We start from the raw sequence: 23,949 nt of genomic DNA, 5'->3' as shown, positions 1-23,949 counted from the left end.
TCTGAGCTGAAAACAGTTTCTTCTCCTGTTACGTCAAAGTGACTTATGAGGAATTTTTCATAGTAATTTATAATTGAAAGAAGATAAAAAAGGAGCTGCGGAGAAAAATGTGGAATCTGTGTGTGTGTTTGATTGACAGCCGAGCGGGAAGAGGGAGGAGACACAGAACCAATCAGAATCTAAACCGACTGAAAACATTCAAAGATGAGTTCATTGATCTGTCGCTCGTTCAAACGCTGGTCGGACAAATGAAGAGTGAATCTGTGTCTGACAGAAAAATGACTAATACAATCTCTGGTCGAGAAATGTTTCATTAAGATGTTAAAGTTACACCGTCAACCGTAAATGTGCCGATGACGTCATTTACAGTCAGAGTCGAGGTCCCGCCCATACACGCTCTCAACCAATCCTGAGTCAGTGTCAGCTGTCAATCATGACGTCTCAGAAACACTTGAACAAACATCAGTGAGACAGAAAAACCTGAAACGACAGAAACATCTTTACAAACTTTTGTTTAACGTCTTCTTTTCTTATTTTGGTCCATGTCCCATCTGCTAACATGGAGGAGGAGGTTAATGAACTACACTGCAGCCAGACACCAGGGGGAGATAGAGATGACTTGGCCTCACTTTTGGGAGCCGTCATGTCCGTCCATCCATCTATACATCTATCCATATATCCATGTACTTCAAACAAAACATATATACGCTGAAGTACAGATACATGATGTACTAGAGTAGATGTACTGAGTTCCATGTCCCCACTGTGGATCATCCTCGGGGACATTGAACCGTGAAGACAGAGCTGTTAGTTGCTGTGTGGTTTGAGGAGCAGATGTGGGATCTGAACACATCATGTCATATTTGGACTCACGATGTTTGACCTCATGTCGTTGGTTGTAAAGAACAAACCCACATGACCACATCAGCGTGTGGTCATAACGAGGACCAGGGCGTTAGCCTGCCGTTCCTCCGCTCTCGTGCAGGAGGCAGATGTTAGCTCGGAGGCCGTGGCGTGCTCGTTTCTGCACCCTGGGTGGGGTGTGGGGGGGTGGTTAGGAACCCCCTCCCACTCAGAGTGACTCAGGCATGATGGCGTGAACTTGAATGACATCACAGTGACCAGCCAATCACAACACACAGCGGCTGTTTTCCCAAAACGTCCGCTGGCCAAGTCTTACAGTTTGTTGTCCAATCAGAGTTAAGCATCAGATGTTTGTTTGAACGTCCAGATCCACTTTGACCACGAGCGTTTTGGGAAACACAGCGGATCACATGACGCTGCAAGCAGGGTGTCAATCAGCCAATCAGCTTTTTGCTTTACCTGTCAGTCCTCCTCTCCTGCTATTGGCTGGAAGAGGTTTCTGTACATCAGACACAGAGGTAGATACATACATGAGAGGATATTACCCAGAGTTCCACACTCACACACCTGAAGAATCACAGGAAATCAAATCAAATGGTCAGACTGAACTTTGATCATTGGTCCGAGGAACCTTTGATCAAACCTTTGATCTGAAACAAACAAGGTGTGAACGGTTCCTGGTTCGTTTACTTGATGCTGTTCCAGGTTCCACATCCATTCACTAGAGATCATTCACTGTCCGAGGCGTCATTTCATTTTCAATGTCACAGCTTGAGTTTAAAAGAATTATTATGATTTACTCCTGAAAATGTTCCAACAAAAATCTGAAGGATGCATTTATTGTAAATCCAGAGGCCGTTAAAGTTTGAGACAGAAAAGCTTCGAGTGTGCGTGTGAGGAGGATCATCACAGTGTGAGGTCACGTGACACAGAGTGAAATCTACTGTTAAACACAGACTCACTGAGGAATGTGTGTTTACAGAAACAATAAAATGAGGAGCCTCAGAGTTTCTGAGGGACGAGCTGTGAAGGAGGTCAGATCTCCTGCTGTGGACAAACACTCGGCTGCAAATCAACGTTCATGCTTTTCTTTTCTCTTCTTCTCACATTTAACTTTTTATGTGTAACACGTGTGTCTCACCTGTGTTACTGTGTCGCTTGGTGAACGGGTTGAGCGTAGCTTTAGCTTTGGACGTCCAGTTAGCGGTGCTGGAGCCGAACGAGCTGGACGACAGAGACATGCCCAGGTTTTCTGAGCTCACCTTCTTGGTGTTGTTGGTGGCCGTCTTACTCCAGTCTGCAAAACACACAACAATGAGTCAACACGTCCCGATCCATCGTTCCACAGAGTCGCCATCGAACAGAACCGACATCAGAGACACAGACACAAGTCCAGACAGAACCAGAGTCTCATAACATAATGTGTGTGAGCTGGTGCACGTCGGCCGTGAAAACACGTGAAAACATGAGTAAACATGAAGTGTGTGTTTCCTTCCAGGTTTAAACGAAGGCTAAATATTTCAGGAACAGACTCATCCCCTGTTTTAAAGATGAAGCGGCTGCAGTACAGACGAGAGCAGACGAACTAAACCTGCAGGACTTCCTGGTCCACCTTATTTTATCTTTTTTTTATTAGCTGCAAAGCCGAAGTGACTTAGCTTTTATATTTTAATAAAACGTCTGCTGCTGTGGGAAACTGGTGAAAGTCCAGCAGACAGATTTGACAGGACTCCTGTGAGAACAGGCCGAGCTGTGGACGGACGGATGGACGGACAGATACCTGAGTTGTCCGACAGCTTGAATCGACCGCAGCACATGTATCTCCTCCACTGCTTCTGCACGTTTTCTTTCAGGGCGCAGTGGAAGATGAAGATGAACAGACCTGGACAGAGACAGACAGCTTGAGTCACAGTGATGATGACCAGAGTTCATCCACCGCTCTGTTCTCCGCCAAATCACAGGATACGACACAAACTGAGAGCAGCTGACATCACTTTGTTCAGACCAAAACAACACAACTACAGGAGTCACACAACGGAAACACAATCACATCAGGAGAGAGCGACAACAGATGTTGACACTGAATCAAGCAGATTTACTGACAGATGCTGTGTGACGACAGGAGCTCTCGTGGTGTCACACCTCAAACCAACGTTGAACCTGCTGCATTAGTGCCTGTGTGTGTGTGTGTGTGTGTGTGTGTGTGTGTGTCTTACTGGGATCAACATTTACAATCAGTTGTTTATTTCATCTTGATCAACACCATGTGTAGGCAATAGATGTTACAGTGTCAGGTTTATGTCATATTGAAGGTATGTTCCGTGTGAGTGCCTTCGAAAACGTTCAGCAGGAGGAGAAGAACAAAAGAATCTTCAGAAATCTTTCCTGGTTCTGATGTCACTGACGTTACAGCAGCGTCGTCGATTAGGTCATCAGGAGCCGCTGGACTTAACGAAGTCTCTTCATGATGTCGCCACATACAGGCAGGACCGTGTTGGTCTGAATCTTTCACTTTTAAATGATGTTTAATTAGGTTTTAAAACCCACAAATATTCAAGTTGTTGAAAAAGATTTTATACCTCTGGGGCAAAAATATGCAGTTGTCAATGACGAGACACCGGCAGAGACTCAAACTGTCGGTGGTCAGCTCCACAGATCAGATGTCCGTACAGGTGTCATGTGTTTTTACACTTTATTCTCACGTACACAAAAGGCCGTAAACGCTGTGAGTATCGTACCTTGCAGGGAGTTGAAGATGGCGAAGAGGTACATGAAGGCCAGGCTCACGGGTCCCCAGGCGAACAGAGCGAAGCCCCACGTCATCCCCAGCAGGAAGGAGAGGCTGATGACGCTCCGCAGGTTTCGCAGAACCTGGATCACCACAGAACAAACACGTGATGTTAGAGAGCTCCTCGTTTGTAATACTTGTTTCAGTCTGTTTTATTTTAGTGTTTCTTCTCGGAGCCTGAACACACACCTCCTCTCGCAGCGAGCGGTTGCTGCGTTTGCCGTTACGGCCGCAGATCTGCAGCATCACCACGATGAACATGGCCACGTTCAGAAGAAACACCAAACAGAAGTAACCAACGCAGGTGGTGTAGAAGACGGTGGGACTCTGGATCCAACAGCTGAGGGGATCACACACACACACAGACACACATACACACACACACACACACAGACACACACACACACACACACACACACACACACAGACTCTGTAATTGGCCCTCATGTTGTTACTATGGCTGCAAATCATTCATCACGTCCTGTAAACATCTGGATTCTGTGGCACAAACAACTTTTCACCTTCAAATAAGTTTGATTACAAATCGTTGACTTTGAGTCATGACTGATAAATATATCCTGATACTGGGACCACTCACAGCTCCGAGGATCCGTCTCCTGACCTTCCTTTGCCGTACTCCTGCAGCCCGTAAGAGTTTTTATCCACCGCAACGACGATCCCCACCACCACCGCCGGGAGACCTGGAGCCAAACACACAATCAACATCAGAGTTTCTTCTTCCTGCTGCTGCCAAATATCTCAATTACAAGAATCACACCAGAATCCTTTTATCTGCATGTTGGCAGAGAAAATATTCTTTGGCCTCACAGACGAAGCTGCACACGTCAGGGATGGAAAGTGAAGCAGAGATTTAAAACAACAATTCAGGCTGAAACACTAAACTCATCCTGAACAAATCAAATTCTATCAGCCACAAAAAAACTAAACTGATTATCTGAGACGTTCACCAAAGAATCTGCAACTCAGTTTCAGTTGTATCTCACAAATCACAACATACAGCAACATCAATAAAGTTCTGTTATAATAAAGTTAATTAAAGTTGTGATAAAGATTCCAGACCCTCACCCCAGCCGACGATGCAGAACTTGAGGATGTATCGTCGTATGTAGGTGTTGAAGACCTTGACCAGGGCGATGTACATGTGGACGGACTCTAAGCCCATCCAGGTGAAGGAGGTCAGCAGGAAGTAGTGCAGGAAGACGGCCACGGACAAGCACAGCCAGCGCTTCTCCAGACTGGCCAACCAGCCGTCCAGCAGGAAGACCATGTTCAGGAAGAGTAAGGACGCGCTGAGGTTCATCAGGATCTTAGACGGGTAGTCACGTCGAATCTTTCTGCAGTTGAGGAACAAGAACATGTGGCGTGAGGCTGAAAAGACTTTTAACCTGAGTCTCTGTGTTTTATCTCCATGTTTGGTCTCCTCCTCCTGAGGAAACTATACTCGACATATATATATATATATATATATATATATATATATATATATATATATATGATACATGATGTATATTTGAAAGTGATGAACCAGACCATGAATTATGAAACTCAGCGTCCAGTCGGACTCTACGTCCTGATAAAGAAAAACAGATCCTGTCCTGTGAGCTCAGCTGAACACCACACTCACTCGAAGGCGATGTAGGTGAGCAGTGTGGCGGCAGAGAAGATGGCGGAGATGCCGCAGCCGATGTAGGTGATGAAGGTCAGGATCTTGTTGTTCCTTGAATCTATGTGGGCTGAAACTCCTGAGATGTCCTGCAGAGGGAGACAGAGAAACACTGAGCAAAACGGGATAACGTCAAAGGATCAAAGGAAAACTAACGTCACAGCAGAGACAAAGAAAAAATCTGTTTTTCTTCAACATCAAAACTAATTCAACAGATTTTTAAATAATTATCACATCGACACTAATGTTGGACACACACGGTTCATTTCAGCACATTTTAAAAACTATTCCTGAGACACACACACACACACACACACACACACACACACACACACACACAGGTACCATGAGGATGCCGAAGTGTGTCAGGTGATCACACAGACAGATGGTTTTGTTGCTGCTGGATTCTTTGGACACTCTGCAGCCGTCTCCGTTCCAACCTCCAGCGCCATCTAGTGACAGAACAGAGGTGTTACATCACATTAACGATGTAACGATGAAGAATTGACAGATTCTAAACTCAAATTGTTTTAATTAAAGAAGATGGTTCTGATTAAAAAACATTTCTGTCATGATCGTAGAGAACAATCATAACAATCAATAATCAGTCTTCACCATCACACGCAAAGGAACCACAATGCAGTTCAGCATCGAGTCACGTCATCACGTTTTGATGAACATGTGATGAACATGTGATGAACATGACGACAGACTTACTGTTGAGGCTGAAGTCCCAGAACATACAAACTGGACGGGAGGAGAACTGAGAGGAAACATGAGACACAGCGTCAAGTTTCTGTCTCACAAGAGGAAACAGAATAAATACTAAAATAATAATAACATAAAATCAGCTTTCGTGAGGAAACATTTAGGTTCTACAAAGAGTTTGAATTAAGTGTCATTGGAACACACACACACACACACACACACACACACACACACACACACACACACACACACACACACACACACACACACACACACACACACACAGCTCAGTGTTATCGTACCTGTTCGGAGATGTGAGCGATCTCAATCTCCACCGGCTCCGTCAGGCCTCTGATGGAGAGGTTTCCGACAGTGCTCGCCACAACGTAACTGTTGAGAGAGCGCCCGTCCTGCTCCCTCTGGAAACACCAACATTCATCAACCTCACGCTCACGTCATGAAACGTTCTGTCAGCTGATGGGGGGGGGCGGGGCTGCACTGACCTGGAACAGACTGGTCTTCTTGAAGAACATGAAGTTGATCCTGGACAGAGACGAGCGCTCGGACTCGCTCAGAGAGACACTGGACAGCAGCGAGGAGGGGAGGGTGACCTGAGCCAGAGGGTGGAGCCGCTCGGACTCAAACACAATCTGAGGACAGAGAACTTCACATCAGAACCTTTCTCTTTGTCCACACTCAGATTTCATGACTCGGGTTTAACCTGCGGGTCGGTGGCGTTCGGGGGAATGAAGGCGCTGAAGGATGTGCCGTTGAACACAGTGGCGTTCAGGTTCGATATCCCCAGAGCCAAGTGTCTGGAGCTGATGCTGAGGGACGGACCCTCGAACTCGATCTTCTGGACCAACTCGTCCACCGTCTTCAGAGCCCTGAGGGAGGACAGACAGTTCAGTAGAGTTCAGTACAGTAGAATATAGTACAGTACAGTACAGTAAAGTACAGTAGAGTACAGTACAGTACAGTACAGTAGAATATAGTACAGTACAGTACAGTATAATACAGTACAGTAGAGTACAGTACAGTATAATACAGTACAGTACAGTACAGTAGAGTACAGTACAGTAGAATATAGTACAGTACAGTATAATACAGTACAGTAGAGTACAGTACAGTATAATACAGTACAGTAGAGTACAGTACAGTAGAGTACAGTACAGTATAATACAGTACAGTAGAGTAAAGTACAGTGCAGTACAGTAGAGTACAGTAGAGTACAGTACAGTACAGTAGAGTACAGTAGAGTAAAGTACAGTACAGTACAGTAGAGTACAGAACAGTACAGTAGAGTACAGTACAGTACAGTACAGTAGAGTACAGTAGAGTACAGTACAGTACAGTACAGAGTACAGTACAGTAGAGTACAGTAGAGTACAGTAGAGTACAGTACAGTAGAGTACAGTAGAGTACAGTAGAACAGACAGATGGTCGTTACTTCTCAGACGTGGCAGCGAGCGCCGTCTCAGAGCTGCTCATCACGTTAGAGATGATGGTGACGACTGTGTTCGCCAGAGTCACGTTGATCTTTGCCACGTTCACCAGCTCCTGGACCTTCGTCACCACTTTGGACACCTGCAGAGAGATGAGGACAGGAGGAGGACAAAATGAGGACAGGAGGACAGGAGGAGTCTCCAGGACCACAGCAAAGACGTCACAGAGACGAGTGTCCCACCTCCTCGCTGGGCAGCTCCGTGTTGGTGATGTTAGCGAGCTGCTCCGCCACCTCAGCTGCGTTTTCTTAACAACAGAAAACAGAGTTCACACATTGACACTTTTCTTCAGTTTGACTCAGAGTTTGGACTTTGGACGTCGTCTTGGCATCACATGGGTTGGACTGAACCTTTCACACCTGATATTTTAATTGTGAAAAGTCTGAAAGTCTGAACCGAACAAGGTGTGAGAGACGTCCTCAGACTGCGTTTGACCTTTGACCTGACAGGTCTCTGTGTCAGTACCTGATTGGCCGAACCTACCTGCTGACACCTCGATGGTGTCGATGTCCGTGCAGTTACTGGAGTCTGCAGCCGACCAGTAGGAGGAGTAGTTCTGAGGGTCGATCAAACTGTCGGAGAGACGACAATAAAACTATGGAAACAGTTCATGTGTCCAGGAGGTGGCGCTGTGATGACTGAAGATTGTCAGAAGTGTAAAGGTCAGGAATCTTCAAATCCAACATGGAGTTTAGAGCCAATAAGAACATGGTCGATCAAAATACAACAACTTCCTGTTTCACGGACAAAACTGGAGGCCACGCCCTCCATGTAAACTTGTGTGTGTGTGTGTGTGTTACCAGGTCCTGGACGTGCTCTGGTCCTTGTTGGGGAAGCAGGGCAGGTATCGGGTCACGGTGGGTCGACTCTCAGGCCAGCGATAAGGAAGAGGATTCTCCTCTGGACAGTTTTCTGTCGGCAGAGGAAACAGAAGTTACCTCCGAGTTTTGGCTGAATGATAAAATAAATAAAAGATGAACTGAGCTCCAGGATCCTTAGAAATGTGATGAAGACAAACAAGAAGAAAATAAGTGGTTTCATTTTGTCGTCCACGTTGTTTAAAATTCATATAATTAAATATCAAACCCTGTTAAATGAGCTGAGGCCAGAATCATGTTAGAGCTTCACTGTTCACGGGATTCATTCGTTTTTATTTTACACCAGAGAAACAACTTCCTCTTTCATTGTTATTCCACCTCCTCAAACTTTGTTTCAGACCATTACAAATAAACCCTGAATGTTTTCTCACCAATTAACTGAACGTCCTTGGAGGCGTGTTTGATCTGCAGCCCAGCGGCAGCCATGAGTCCCTCTCTGCTGCTCAGCCGGGCGGAGACAGCAGCTTCACCCAGACTCTCGTTAGCGATGAAATAATAAACCAGCAGAGCCTGACACGAGTAGCTGGACACACAACAAACCTGAGCTGTAATATGTTTACATGTAAATATGTATATATATATATATATATCATCAGTCATGTGCCCATGTACGTTACCTATAACTTAATAGTTTTACACACAAAATCTGGATATACGGGCTAACCTTTAACCCTTCACCCACAGTCTGTTCGAGAATACAAATATGTTAATGTTTGAATTATCATATATGACATATAAGTCAAAGTATATATTTTACATACATAATAATATATACGTTATATTGGCATGACAAGTATGTCTATATAAAATAAATTCCAATCTCTATATATAATTCTTACATTGTATGTACATATGTTTCCTGTATGTTTCATGCGTGTTGTTTGGGCTGAAAGAGGAAAAGAGAAGAATCTGAGGAAGATAAACACACGGTGCGTTTACCTGGCCGGGTTTCCTCCGCTCACTGCCCCCTGCTGGACGCTGCAGAGACGTGACAGACATGTCATTAAAGTACAGAAGCCACCACGTGAAGAAAATGATTTAAATAGATTTTAACGTCTAAAGTCTGTTAAGATAAAAAGCTCCTTCATGCTCTCGTTTGTCTTGAGCTGATGAAAATGTTGGATTACCGGACGTTATCTACGAAGACCGAGTGAGTCCAGTTCTGAAACGTCTGATTGAGCTGAAAGAAGAAAACAAGTCTGATCAATCAGTCAAACACCAAACAAGAGCTGAGGAAACTCACCGTCATCACGCTACTGACACATGTAGAGAACATACATGTTCTCAAATACTCACATACCATCAGATTCTGAATTAATCAAATTCAAAGAGTGACAGTAGAGTGACAGAGTAACAGTAGAGTTACAGAGAGACAGTAGAGTGACAGTAGAGTGACAGAGTAAGAGTAGAGTGACAGAGTAAGAGTAGAGTGACAGTAGAGTGACAGAGTAACAGTAGAGTGACAGAGTAACAGTAGAGAGACAGTAGAGTGACAGAGTAACAGTAGAGTTACAGAGAGACAGTAGAGTGACAGTAGAGTGACAGAGTAACAGTAGAGTTACAGAGAGACAGTAGAGTGACAGTAGAGTGACAGAGTAAGAGTAGAGTGACAGAGTAACAGTAGAGAGACAGTAGAGTGACAGAGTAACGGTAGAGTGACAGAGTAACAGTAGAGAGACAGAGTAACAGTAGAGAGACAGAGTAACAGTAGAGTGACAGAGTAACGGTAGAGTGACAGAGTAACAGTAGAGTGACACAGTAACAGTAGAGTGACAGAGTAACAGTAGAGTGACAGAGTAACGGTAGAGTGACAGAGTAACAGTAGAGAGACAGAGTAACAGTAGAGTGACAGAGTAACAGTAGAGTGACAGAGTAACGGTAGAGTGACAGAGTAACAGTAGAGTGACACAGTAACAGTAGAGAGACAGTAGAGTGACAGAGTAACAGTAGAGTGACAGAGTAACGGTAGAGTGACAGAGTAACAGTAGAGTTACAGAGAGACAGAGAGACAGTAGAGTGACAGAGTAACAGTAGAGTGACAGAGTAACGGTAGAGTGACAGAGTAACAGTAGAGTTACAGAGAGACAGAGAGACAGTAGAGTGACAGAGTAACAGTAGAGTGACAGAGTAACGGTAGAGTGACAGAGTAACAGTAGAGTGACACAGTAACAGTAGAGAGACAGTAGAGTGACAGAGTAACAGTAGAGTGACAGAGTAACAGTAGAGTGACAGAGTAACAGTAGAGAGACAGTAGAGTGACAGAGTAACGGTAGAGTGACAGAGTAACAGTAGAGAGACAGAGTAACAGTAGAGAGACAGAGTAACAGTAGAGTGACAGAGTAACGGTAGAGTGACAGAGTAACAGTAGAGTGACACAGTAACAGTAGAGTGACAGAGTAACAGTAGAGTGACAGAGTAACGGTAGAGTGACAGAGTAACAGTAGAGAGACAGAGTAACAGTAGAGTGACAGAGTAACAGTAGAGTGACAGAGTAACGGTAGAGTGACAGAGTAACAGTAGAGTGACACAGTAACAGTAGAGAGACAGTAGAGTGACAGAGTAACAGTAGAGTGACAGAGTAACGGTAGAGTGACAGAGTAACAGTAGAGTTACAGAGAGACAGAGAGACAGTAGAGTGACAGAGTAACAGTAGAGTGACAGAGTAACGGTAGAGTGACAGAGTAACAGTAGAGTTACAGAGAGACAGAGAGACAGTAGAGTGACAGAGTAACAGTAGAGTGACAGAGTAACGGTAGAGTGACAGAGTAACAGTAGAGTGACACAGTAACAGTAGAGAGACAGTAGAGTGACAGAGTAACAGTAGAGTGACAGAGTAACGGTAGAGTGACAGAGTAACAGTAGAGAGACAGTAGAGTGACAGAGTAACAGTAGAGTGACAGAGTAACGGTAGAGTGACAGAGTAACAGTAGAGAGACAGAGTAACAGTAGAGTGACAGAGTAACGGTAGAGAGACAGAGTAACAGTAGAGAGACAGAGTTACAGTAGAGTGACAGAGTAACAGTAGAGAGACAGTAGAGTGACAGAGTAACAGTAGAGAGACAGTAGAGTGACAGAGTAACAGTAGAGTGACACAGTAACAGTAGAGAGACAGTAGAGTGACAGAGTAACAGTAGAGTGACAGAGTAACAGTAGAGTGACAGAGTAACAGTAGAGAGACAGAGTAACAGTAGAGAGACAGTAGAGTGACAGAGTAACAGTAGAGTGACAGAGTAACAGTAGAGTGACAGTAGAGTGACAGAGTAACAGTAGAGTTACAGTAGAGTGACAGAGTAACAGTAGAGAGACAGTAGAGTGACAGAGTAACAGTAGAGAGACAGAGTAACAGTAGAGAGACAGTAGAGTGACAGAGTAACAGTAGAGTGACAGAGTAACAGTAGAGTTACAGTAGAGTGACAGAGTAACAGTAGAGAGACAGTAGAGTGACAGAGTAACAGTAGAGTGACAGAGTAACAGTAGAGTGACAGTAGAGTGACAGAGTAACAGTAGAGTAACAGTAGAGTGACAGAGTAACAGTAGAGAGACACAGTAACAGTAGAGTAACAGTAGAGAGACAGAGTAACAGTAGAGAGAGAGTAACAGTAGAGTAACAGTAGAGAGACAGTAGAGTGACAGAGTAACAGTAGAGTGACAGAGTAACAGTAGAGTTACAGTAGAGTGACAGAGTAACAGTAGAGTGACAGAGTAACAGTAGAGAGACACAGTAACAGTAGAGTAACAGTAGAGAGACAGAGTAACAGTAGAGAGAGAGTAACAGTAGAGTAACAGTAGAGAGACAGTAGAGTGACAGAGTAACAGTAGAGTGACAGAGTAACAGTAGAGTTACAGTAGAGTGACAGAGTAACAGTAGAGAGACAGTAGAGTGACAGAGTAACAGTAGAGAGACAGAGTAACAGTAGAGTGAGAGAGTAACAGTAGAGAGACAGTAGAGTGACAGTAGAGTGACAGAGTAACAGTAGAGTGACAGAGTAACAGTAGAGTGAGAGAGTAACAGTAGAGTGCAGAGCTACAGAACAATGCTGGACTCGACTCACCCAGAGAACTACAGCTCGCTCCACATCACTTGGGGTCGAGGCCGAGCCGCCGTCCTCCACCAGAAAATAAATCCGGTAGAACAACTCCTCTGGAAATGAAGGAGAGAAAAAACGTTTCACAGAGATAATGGAGCTTTTTATTTGATCGGCCTGTGTCACATGGCAGGAGAGGAGCCCACAATCAAATTCAGTAGAAACCAGGGGAATGAAATGATGAAGATGTTTTCAATAGAATCATTTTCAATGTCGGGAACCAAACAATGTTTCTGCTGCAGCTGTTTATCAGATGAAAACAGAAATATGGTGCAGACATTTATCTAGTGATCTACTGTTTATGTGGATTTCAGTGAATACACATGAACTCATTATTGGACACTACACACGTGTTGAATCACAAACTTATTATTACCTATTTGTTTCAGATATTAATCATCTTATAATCTGTCCGAGCCACAGCGCACCGTCTTTCACATTTCAAAAACTCTCTTCAATCAAGTTTTCATCTGCAGCAAAATGCAACAGCAATTAATGATTCTATATATTTATAATTAAATTATTATACATGGGACAACAGGACAGATGATAAAATAATGAAGAGAAGAACAAGAATAATATTTTCATAATGAACTAACTCTCTAACTTTATTCTGCGTATTATCTCAGTTTTCTAATTTTAAAACACTTGGTGACGTGTCCTCCTTCAGATATGTGAATACCAGATGATTCCTTCCTCAACATATTTAAATTTTTCTGCCGAAAAGACCCAATAAAAAATCATTCAGTCTTGATTATTAAAGATGTGAGTTTTCCTCCTCTGGACAAAGTGCTCAGCTCTCCTGCGATGCCTCACGTTGGCCACTAGGTGTCACTACAGTTCTTAAAATTCTTAGAAAACGCTAATGAGCAGTTGAGACGTGGATCTGCATCCATCACTTCAGGTGGAGACGCTGCAGGCTGCACACCTTCAGACTTCATGTCTCCACCGAGAAGCTGAACAGATCCAACCACGACAGAAAGAAGAGCTTTGTAGATGAAAAGAAAACGAGGAACATATAATGATGGACAGATAAAAGACAAGTAATAGAGGTAAAGAAAAGGAAAACAGTGAGGATAGAACATTACAATCCTTTTTATCTACAAGCACCTGGTAAATTCTACTGTCTGACTGAGAAGTTAATATCCGACAGAATCATCACAAACCAATCAGAAGCCTCCGATGCCTGAGGGATCAAACCATCCACCTGATTGACAGCCCAAAGAAAAAAGAGCTACAGCAGCTACATCATGCCGACCACCTTCAGAGTAATTTAATCCTGTATTCAGTCTTAAAATCCTGTTTTCATTAGGCTGCAGATTTCCACAGCGTCCTTTTGTTTTTAACACATATGGCCAGAAATATGTGGACACTTGTATGTTACAAGTATATGTGATGGTTGAACATCTGGTTCCAAATCCATGGACGTTACTCTGATGCTGTGACAGCCTCGACTCTGCAGAGGGAAACTTTTCCAGAAGATTTGATCTCCCGGCTGCAGCGGAGCGTCTGTGAGGTGCAGGGGTCGGCCTCGCCATCAGTTTTCACTTCGTACAACTGTGGTTGTGTTGTGTTGTGTTGTGTTGTGTTGTAATAGCTCTTCTCTTGAAAATGTTTACATCAGATTATTGGCTTCCATGTTAACGTAGCCGTGTCATGTTGAAACACGAAGGGAAGAAATAAACTGTTGAAAACTTGTGTCAGAAATAGAATCGTGTCGTGTAGCTTTAAGATTGGAACTTAACATCACAGCTCATTATGTGTTACCATTAAGTGTCCGTATACTTTTGGCCATATAGTGCAACAAGTCGTCTTTGACTGAACATTGAATCAGTTTTAAAAAAGGTTTTAGGACTCAATACAAGTTGCTACTGTTGATTTTTTTATTCTCTACGTCTACGTTTTCTGTTACTGCATGACATACTGTTCCCCGATGACAGTCCACACAGACATGTAAAATGAAAGCGTTGTTTACATTGGCATGGCAATGAGGGTTTGGCAGTTAAATCCACAGTTGGAGATCCGTGGGTCGGATGAACTGTGGCCTTCTGGAGGCCGCCGCTGAAAGTCGTAGGAGAGGAGTTCTTTGTTATCATAATGGCGTCCGCAGGTAAAGTGAGGGAAAGGTGGACATCCCTCACGCTGCCGTCACTGTCGTTTGTGGCATTATTCACAAAAGCTCCTGAGCTCTGACTCCCGCTGTGGTTCGACACACCTGAGTTCAAACTTGTTTTTGAGAAGGTAGAATTTGATTTTGCTAATGTGCCTGCATTCACTCCGAGATGTGGTGTTGGTTTGTTGCCTGTAACGTTCTGCTGAGACGCTTCCATGTTTGCATTTTCTGTCAGAGTTGTAGCATTTCTAGCCTTTGTGGCGTTTCTCATCTCATTTGGCACCAAGTCTTTGAGTGTTGTAACAGTCGTAGTATTTGAGCCCGTCGTGTTTGCAGTGTGGCTGTCACTCGCAGGAGGTGGGAGCTCTGCAAGCCCAGAAATTAAGCCTTGATCTAGGGAATCGATAGAAGAGCCTGTGGGGGATCTGATGGCTGCGGTAGAAGAGGAAGCAATAAGGCCAGAGGTGTGCAGGGGAATATTTGGAGCAGCAGTGGGAAGTCTTAACGGTGCAAAGCTTGTCTGATAATTGGGCTCAGAAGTGGGGCGGGAGTATGTTATTTTCATTTCAACAGGAAATGATTGAGTGTCCAGAGCAACATCTGGATTTGGACTTTGGTTAAGTTGAAGATCTGTGGTAGCATTCAACGTTACATCCTGAGTAACACTGTGACTGGTGTTCACTGCTGAAGACAGACCCACAGCTAAGGCACGCTCCTCTGCAATGTGGATTTTTGGAACAACATCTGCAGGGTCAAATAAGGTAGAGAGATGTGACGGTATCCCAGCTGTAGATTGATTTTTGAAAGTCTCGAGGGAGGACACTGTGCCTGTGTTTGTGAGCTCTGCCAAAAACTCATCCTCGTCATGCACCTCAGCAGAAACAAGGCTGAATTTGTCCTCGAGGGACGTGGAAGCTCGGTCAGGAGGTGATTGGCTAGCTGTGATAACGTGGAGTGACTCTGCTGAATGGCTAAAAGGACATGCTCTGGAAGATTGGGGGGACTGCAAATGGTTGTCCAGGGGAGACTGGGTCATTGTGGGCAGATGGAAGCCAGCAGCCGGCAGAGTGGGAGACAAGGAGCCAATCTCTGCCTCCGCCATGCTGGCAGACAGTGCTGACAATGGCACCCAGCTGGGGAGGAGATGAGCGAGAGATGGTGTGGCAGAATAGATAGGGGAGGTGTGAAGAGAGAAAAAAGGAGGGGTGAGGGTTGCTGCGAGAGAAAGTGAAGGCACAATAGAGGGTAAAAGGAGATGGGGGGTAAAGGTAAAGGAAATGAAGTGGGATGTTTGCTGCTGCAGCTCAGCGACATCAACATGTGTATCTTGTGCGCTCTGCTCAGGCCTCTTACTCGCATCTGAAACCCTGTTCACATGTGTCTGAGCTCCTGAGTGTGTGAGCATTGAACCATGTGTGGGGATCAGACGGCCGAGGTGCTCTGTGTTAGTTTGTGTAAAGCCTAAGTGGAGCAAATAATCCCGCCCTGAGGTGTGCGGGGAGGTTTCAGTGCCGGGTCGTGTAGTCCGGCTGCTGCGGAGAGTCTGGGTAGGTGCTATGAAAAGAGGAGTCGACAAAGGGGGAGTGGGGTGATTCAGTCCATCATTGTGAGCAGCAGTGGCTGTGTTTGTGTTCACCTGGTCATCAGTGTAGGAAATAGTTTGCTGCAGACTCCACTGTGACCCAGATGAAGACGTCAGAGCCAAGATGAGAGAGTTCTCAAACCTGGGATCAGGGGAGGGGGAGGAAGAAGACACTGCAGTGTCCTCCCCCACCACCCTTCCTGTCATCCTAGCAGCTTGCATCACTGTGGTAGCAGGAAACATTTCTGGAGACGGAGTGAGCAGCAGGTTGTCAAGGCAATGGAAAAGGGAACTCAAAGTTGAAAGGAAGCGAATTGAGGATTGCGAAGAAGTGGCAGACAAAGAAGGAGAGAGTGGTTCCATTGTATCAGTGTTTCCCTGGAGCACCACCAGGGTGCCTTCAGAGGCCCAACCTCCAGCTGTGGACTTGGATTTAAAGCCAATGTCCGTCTGATTCAGCAGATCTGTTTCCTCTGGGAGGGTCAAAACACTCTGATCAGAGTGAACCGACTCACTGACCACTGAAGAATTGAACTGTGGGTCGAACAACTCCAACTGAGGCAGAGCTGGAAGCATTTGAGGTGTTAAATCTGGTGTGAGTGTCACAGAACTGGCCACTAGATTCTTCACAGACAATCTGGAGGGAGTCGGATTCATTTGACGAGAGGAAAAAATCCCAATCGAATGGACTAAAGGACCCGACCGGGCATCAGAGGGCTCTGACCGCTCAGCAGAGAGTGAGTGGTATTCAGGGAGCAGCGCACCATCGACGACTGGCATCTGAGACTCAGAGAAAAGAGGAAGTGACAACAAGGTTGCTGCGTCAACTGTTGTCACAACAAAGTCCTTTTGAAGGTGTGAGGACGGAGACAGAAATGACAGTTTAAAGTTTCCACTAACTCCATCGAACTCTGGAACGTGAGCAGATTCAACAACAGCGTCTGTTTCTGAAAGTTGTCCCTCTGCCTGCCTGAGAGGGGAGGATGGGAGGAAGGGAGGCTGCTGAGGAGCAGTGGAGGGTGGAGGAGGCCAGAGGGGAGGAGAGGATGAAAGAGAAGTGATGGAGTCAGAGGAGTAATGAGGAAGCGAAGTTAGTAAAATAACAGGTGATGAACCAGAAAGAGTGATGGCATGAGAGGAGCTGAGGGGAGACAGAGGAGGAAGAGATGATGAAGGGAGGTGAAGAGGTATGTCAAGGGGAGATGCTAAAGAGTTAGAAAGAGAAGTTTTTGGAAGAACAGGAGGAGGAGAGGAGAACAGTGAAGGTCTCTGGAGAGTGAAGTGCGCTGACGAATGTATGTGTGTGAATATACCTGCACTCGGATATAAATTGTTAATCTCCAGACTTTTGGCTGCTACAAGTTTCACATCATTTCTTGAAGTGTTTTTTTCACACACGCTGTCCAGTGGGTTTAAAGAGAGAGAGGAATATGATATCTTGTCCTCCTCCTGTGACTCTAAAGAAGAAACGATGTCTGAGGGGAAACCAGAGGAGCTGGTTAGCACCGGCAAAGACAGTGTCGGCTGTATCAACCGAGAGGAAGAAAGGGAGGGAATAAAGAGAGAGGGTGATGGTTGGAAAGCTAGTTGTTGAGGGGCAGAGTTTGAGTTTGTACTTTTATCTGGCCCCCATCCACTCGAACTAGTGCTGCTTGAAGCCCTGTGGTTAGTTTGAGCTCCTGTCAAAGTCTGAGAGACAGTCACTGTAGGAATATGGGACCTGCTGATGAATGAAAATCCATCCTGTGTCAGAGGAAGCTCTCCTCCGGCTGTGGAGCTCCTCCGTAGGTTGTCCGTGTCATCAGAGAGGTTAAGTAAATGTTCACTTCCTCTGTCTGAAGTAGCGAAGGGGTGCGTAACAGGAGGAAGAAGTACACCTTGTTTGAATTTGGCGTCAGGGCCGAAAAAGGACGGAGCGGCGGTGGCAGGCTCATCCAAGGAGTAGGCAGCGTCAAATTCATACATACTGAATGAACCATCCTCACTTGTGACATCAGACAAATCATAAACAAACGAGTCCGTTCCTGATGCATATTCATAAGCCAGCCGTTCCAGAGAATCTGTTGGGTCTCCCATAGCAACCGTTGTGTTTAGTGGTGACGACTGGGGCACTGCAGGTTTGTTCTTTCTGTTGCTAAGTGCAGATGATGATGAAAGCAACGATGATGAAGATGCTGCGCCCTCCACTGAGGAAGATTTGTTCGTGCCCAAGGCCTCCTCTTTATGCTGCCCTGCAGGCGACCCCTGACTAGGGGCTGATGACAGTGACACTCCAGATTCTGGGAGGAGCTTTGAGTCTTGAGGGTTTGCAGGAAAGTTTGCTGGTGATGTATGTTGACTTGATGCACGTAGGTGACCAGTTGTGTTTGTCACATATCCAATAAGTGTTGCGTTTCTTAACCCTGGAGCAAGTGTGTATTTGTGTCCATTTGTTTGTGTAGTATATGTAGGCCTGGTTGTGGATTTGACTACAACTGGCGGTACAGCAGGTTTCGTGATGTGAACCAGATGTGGACTAAGTGTTGCTCTGGTGGCAGCTGGATGTCTTCCCCCTGTTGGCCTCTTCCTTCCCTGCCAGATCAGAGGGGTGGAGATAAACCCCAGGGAGGTCTTAAAGCTACGATTGCGTGGGGGCCGAGGGAAGGAGGATGGCGGTCGAGGGTAAGTCGATTCACGTGGAGCTGGGTGACCGAGAGCTGGTGGATGATGTGCTGCATGTGGGGGGGCAAGGGATTGTGCCTGGGAGCTGGACTGACTGGATGCAACGGACAAATGATGAGAGGCTCCTCCAGCGGCAGGTAAACCAAAAACATGCCTCAGTCTTCTGTGGTGAGCTGCTGCACCAGCGGCCAACGGCGTGGACTTGGAGGTAAAGGTTTCAGGTTTCTGAAGAGTAACGACAGCAGCATCAGGAGCAGCCGGAGCAGGAGAAGCTTTGGTTTTCACAGGAGTCTCCTTCACTGTGACCAGGACACGGCAAATCAATCCAAGCCAATGAAAAAGCAGGTTACAGATGACAAATAAAGTCATAAAACGTTCTCAAGCAAAAACAGTGCACACGAGAAGAGGCATTTTATTTGAGATTATATCAACTATTGTTAGTAGAAGAAATTAATAATTTGATTATGATGTTTCTTTGATTATTATGGGATTCAGGGTTCAGGACTTAGCAAGAGAAGATGTTTGACAGAATAAATGTTAAAACAATCTAAGATCATTCAAATGTTCTATGTGAGATGTGTATGAGTAGGTTCCATTGTTCAATGGAATAAAAAGAAAAACCATAAAAGGGGAAGCAGCTTCTCCAGGGGCCGTAGACAATCATGAAACAAACACAATTTAAATGAATCACAAATATAAAATATAAAATTGATATAAAACATCAAGGAACAAGCAACAGTTTAGTAAAAGTATAAAACAAGATTAATTTCTAATGAGAAATCAAAAGAACGACAAGAGGGACAAATACAACAGCTATGTTAGTGGTTGGTTAGTTGTTAATAAGGCGACATCCACCTTATTACATTTAAGCTTTAAAAACATCACTGTTGCCATGGTTACACCATTTATAGACATAGAATTCTTGTAACGTAGCGACTAATACATTTGGCTAAAACTTGACCATAGATGAAAGTTGTTTCAAACACTGACACCTGGTTTAATATTGAAGACGACAAAGCAATAAAGAATGAAGTGTTAAATATCCACAGTCCTGATTGGAGTTTTATTTCCTTACTATCAGGTCCAACTGTTCAAATAATCACTTCACCAGTTTAAGAAATAAACTTTATTTGATTTATCCAACTTCATAACTAGCTCAGGTTTTTTACTCAGTTATTACTGTTTGATCCAGAGACTTCCTCCAAACTATCCAACGCCAAAACATGTGCGATACAACGCAGTCTGTTTTCATATCATCAAATATAAATGAAACCTTTAACCCCATGATAATATGGGGTTAATAATATTTTCGACAGCCACCAGAGGGCAATAGAAATGACTTGGCTTCACTTTTGGGGCACTGTCATGTCGGCCATCTTTATTTTCAGACTGTGGTCAGAAACCCACTGCACTCAGAGCAGCTCTATGTTCGTAAAGCGAGTGTTAGCGATGCTGTTGCTCTTACCAGGCCCTGTGGGGTTAGTAGCTGGGATGTTAGTGGGAGCAGATGAAACTGTTGTGGTGCTGCTGGTTGTCTGTTGAGCTACAGAAGAAATAAACAATCACAGATGTTACGTCAGCGTAAAAGACACATGCTGCAGGTACGATACAAACCGAACGGAGAGCAGGTCACATTCAACAGAGTATAGACGTTCGGATGCTAGCTGTGAAAAAGTAGTAGTACTAAATACAAGTGAGCAAGATTTAGAGATATTTCAAAAATGATTTCTAAGGTTCAGCAACACAACAGGACAAATCCAGAAGCTTGACTTTCAGTGTTAGCTGGTGACATTAGCTTAGGTTAGCTACCTAACGTAGTGTCCTGCTGAGTGAAGCTGGTTAGTGGAGGAGATGCACAGGTGATGGTAACTAATCGGCACAGTAAGTGGGAATGTCAGTGACACAAATAAAACTCATGGGACAAGTTCGTAGCTCGTGTGGCTACAGAACCACCATCAAAAGTCTTTTCTTGATTCAGACACAAACAAATATCTGCTGAAAAACGTTTCAGGGAGGTTTTTCAACTGGACCCGAACCGCCGGAGGCAGATGGCCGCTAATGTTGAGTTTCTCCCTGAAACTCCCTGAGTTTTTCTCTCCGGTCGTCAGAGCCGCTCCAACTGTTGGTTTCACTCAAATCTTTAAGACCTTGACCGCACTCTGTAAAGAGCCTCGAGATCATGTATGTTGTGATATGACTCAAACATGTACTTTAGGTGTAGCTCTTTTAATTGATGATGGTTTTTGCATTAAAAGGTCTCGTGATACTCGTGGAAATCAATGAAGCAGCGAAGCAGATGAAGCCTTACCAGAGGAGGAGGAGCTGGTTGTTCTGGTAGAGGCGGCGCTGATGGTTAGGGACAAGCTAGTGGCAGGGATGGTGGGTGGGGATGGAGTGATGGGAGGGAGGACTGGAGATGGACAAATGAAAAGAATGCAGCAGAACGAGAGGGACCACAGATGGAAAATGAACTTTTTATAAGCTCGTGGATAAAACCTCAGTATCAAATGTTTTCTGATCTTTATGAGAGAAGCTCATAAAAAAAAAAGTTTTGGGTGATGGACTGTGAATTATTTATATGAGCCCCAAAATATATAATAAAATGTACAGGACAAAGATCAAGAATCAAAAATGATCAGCAAAGTCACTGAACATCAGATATGAGCTACAGAAGAGTGGGTTCAGTGAGGAATGAGGAGATAGAAAAGAACAGTGCTGGTAATGAAAAGAGAGCAGAGAAGGAGGTGGTATCAGAGATAAAGGAGGATATTAGGAGGAGGCAGCAGGAGGAGGTGGAGGGCGAGGATCAGGGTCACTTACCGTGGGTGCTGGCGTTAGTAGCATGGACGGTGTTAGTGGAGTCAGTGGAGGAGGTGGCAGGAGAGGAAGCAGCTGGTCGTAGTGACAAGAGAAAGAAAAAGATGCAGAGGATGATGAACAGTCGTGAAGCTGCAGACACAAGATCACCTTTACCGCAGAATCTCTGAAGGAGACATACGATGTTCTGTTCTGTGCAGACTCACATGAGGTCGATGTGAAACTAAAGCTGGTCTTAAGTTATCATGCTCAAGAGCCAAAAACTCTGAGTCCAATTCAAGAGGAAGGAGATTTCTGCAACTTTGACCTGCTGGTCTTTTGGTCTGTTGGCTTGTTGGTCCGTTGAGCTGAGGGTCTTTTGGGTGTGTGGTCCGTTGGTTTGTGGTCTGTTTACCCGTTGGTCTGTTGGTCTTTTGGTCTGTTGACCTGCTGTAGTTATTTATACGAGGGAATCTAAGTTGTATCTGGACTCTGTTCCTCTCATGAATCCCACAGAAACTGACCTTTAGAAACTTTCCCTCGAGGCCTCCACAGCTCAGGATAGTGTGAGAACTGATATTTGGGAAACAGGGGTTATGTCACATCGTCAGTTGGCCCCCAGCTACTGTTCCGGGTCAAATGACCCCCTGGTTTCTTTCTATTGTCCAGGATTGGTGCTTTTCCAGATTTAATGGTTTTGGTGTGATGGTCTGAACAGCAGCCTAACAACTCTGACTCATCATGTATGTTCCTCTCAGGACACAGAAGGGTAATTTAAGGAAAATGTCATAATCAGATCACGTCTGAGGACATACTTTCCCACAGAGAGCAGCAGACGGTACATTCTTATTGAAATGAAATATTTCTGCACACTTCTCCTTCTTGTGAAGAATATCCAGGTCAGAACAAGCAGAGTTTGTTCTTTTCAGGAATCTTTTGATTTGGTGCAACTTGATTAAGATTCACATCCTTGTTTGACCTCACACATTCTTTTCTTCTTCCCTTCTCAAGCCTCATGCAGAAGCCACACACAGGAATGGTTTTATGCATATTTGAAAAAAACAAACAGGAAAAATAAGTTGTGTCAAAGTACAGTGAAAACAGACTTTGTGAATAAATACTTACGAACACAATCGTCTGAACTTTTACTTTTCTTCTTCTGGGGTTTAACGGCAGCGACAGAGAATCAGCTCATCTTCGTCAAACAACTTAATATTCAGGCGTAGATATAATATATATTCTTCTTCTTCTTCTTCTTCTTCTTCTTCTTCTGAGAATTCTCTGGATTAAAATTTCAAATAGAAACTTCTATCTATCGTTTAATCTCTTATTTCATCAATGAATTCATTCTTGAGTCTGTAAATATCTGAACATTTAATTCTCTTTGACTCTGTTGTTCCTTCTTGTCTGATCTCTTCTTCTTTTTGCCTGCGTCCTCTTCTCTGTTCCTTCTTTCCTTCCCTCATCTCATTCTCTTTTCAAACCAAGACCTTCAATCTTACACGTTCTGAATAGTGTGACAGTATTTCCGAGGCTTGAATATTTGGAGGGATTGTGGGAACGTGGAGGTTCTGCGAGCCAAACCCAGGTGTGATGGAGGTCAGACAGTTCTCCTCAACAAGACATCCAGAAGCCATTTCAGGAGTTAAGCAGCCTTGAGGGGTTCAGGAAAACTTTGGGGCACTGTGACTTTAAGGTTTGTCAACAAGGTGCGCTGAGCAGAGGCTGACAGCTCAGACCATCATCCTGTGAGGCTGAGTGGAAAGTGTGTGGAAGTGATGCTGCCAAGGCTGAGTTTGATTTCCTCTGGGTTCACCTGTATTAAATATGTTTGTGGTCATGAGGGAATCAAATAGCAGTGGCAGTAGGTTGAGGGTTCCACACCCCGACCCCTTCAGTAGATAATATGAAAAGTTTAATTCCCAGCTGAGTCGTCCGTGAAAATAATGCACGACACCGACAGATTGTGATTATCGCACAGATTCATGAACGTCATCACGAAGGTAAAATAATCTTAATAACCAAACAGAAGACGAACGGTTAAATTAAATAATCCTTCAATTACAAGAGAGAGCTCAGTGCTCAAACTGCCACAGGCTGAAAACAGTGGTGAGTTATATATCAAAAAACAGTCCGACAGTCCACTGGTGACAGGGACAGAGAGTGAACCTGAGAGAGAGAGTATATATGACTGTATATAAAGACCATCACTGACTGTATATAAAGACGATCAGTGACTGTATATAAAGATGATCACTGACTGTATATAAAGACCATCACTGACT

General features: G+C 44.5%; 1 protein-coding gene across 8 annotated transcripts in view; it reads right to left on the bottom strand.

Moving 5' to 3' along the window:
* The window catches only part of adgrg6 (adhesion G protein-coupled receptor G6), a 45,162-nt gene that overhangs the window by 7,484 nt on the left and 13,729 nt on the right, over nt 1–23,949 (bottom strand). For 2 of the 8 annotated variants that reach the window (XM_069514906.1, XM_069514914.1), the window contains 23 exons: nt 21,689–21,760; nt 21,177–21,278; nt 20,334–20,411; nt 12,480–12,568; nt 9,555–9,607; nt 9,367–9,405; nt 8,799–8,950; nt 8,350–8,461; nt 8,033–8,121; nt 7,732–7,796; nt 7,495–7,631; nt 6,766–6,931; nt 6,548–6,694; nt 6,347–6,463; nt 6,054–6,099; nt 5,682–5,788; nt 5,298–5,425; nt 4,739–5,007; nt 4,251–4,353; nt 3,842–3,992; nt 3,603–3,735; nt 2,645–2,746; nt 2,006–2,161 (listed from right to left, as the gene is read on the bottom strand). In XM_069514906.1, the coding sequence (XP_069371007.1) occupies nt 2,006–2,161; nt 2,645–2,746; nt 3,603–3,735; nt 3,842–3,992; nt 4,251–4,353; nt 4,739–5,007; nt 5,298–5,425; nt 5,682–5,788; nt 6,054–6,099; nt 6,347–6,463; nt 6,548–6,694; nt 6,766–6,931; nt 7,495–7,631; nt 7,732–7,796; nt 8,033–8,121; nt 8,350–8,461; nt 8,799–8,950; nt 9,367–9,405; nt 9,555–9,607; nt 12,480–12,568; nt 20,334–20,411; nt 21,177–21,278; nt 21,689–21,760 (2,613 nt within the window). Of the gene's footprint in view, nt 1–403; nt 481–1,323; nt 1,364–2,005; nt 2,162–2,644; nt 2,747–3,602; nt 3,736–3,841; nt 3,993–4,250; nt 4,354–4,738; nt 5,008–5,297; nt 5,426–5,681; nt 5,789–6,053; nt 6,100–6,346; nt 6,464–6,547; nt 6,695–6,765; nt 6,932–7,494; nt 7,632–7,731; nt 7,797–8,032; nt 8,122–8,349; nt 8,462–8,798; nt 8,951–9,366; nt 9,406–9,554; nt 9,608–12,479; nt 12,569–20,333; nt 20,412–21,176; nt 21,279–21,688; nt 21,761–23,949 lie in introns of those variants that run through there. The other 6 variants (XM_069514911.1, XM_069514910.1, XM_069514907.1 and 3 more) reach the window with 6 other exon arrangements.

This window comes from Paralichthys olivaceus, chromosome 19 (genome assembly GCF_024713975.1).
Source record: "Paralichthys olivaceus isolate ysfri-2021 chromosome 19, ASM2471397v2, whole genome shotgun sequence".
Classification (NCBI taxonomy): Eukaryota; Metazoa; Chordata; class Actinopteri; order Pleuronectiformes; family Paralichthyidae; genus Paralichthys; species Paralichthys olivaceus.
This window is presented reverse-complemented; position numbering and strand designations above follow the sequence as displayed.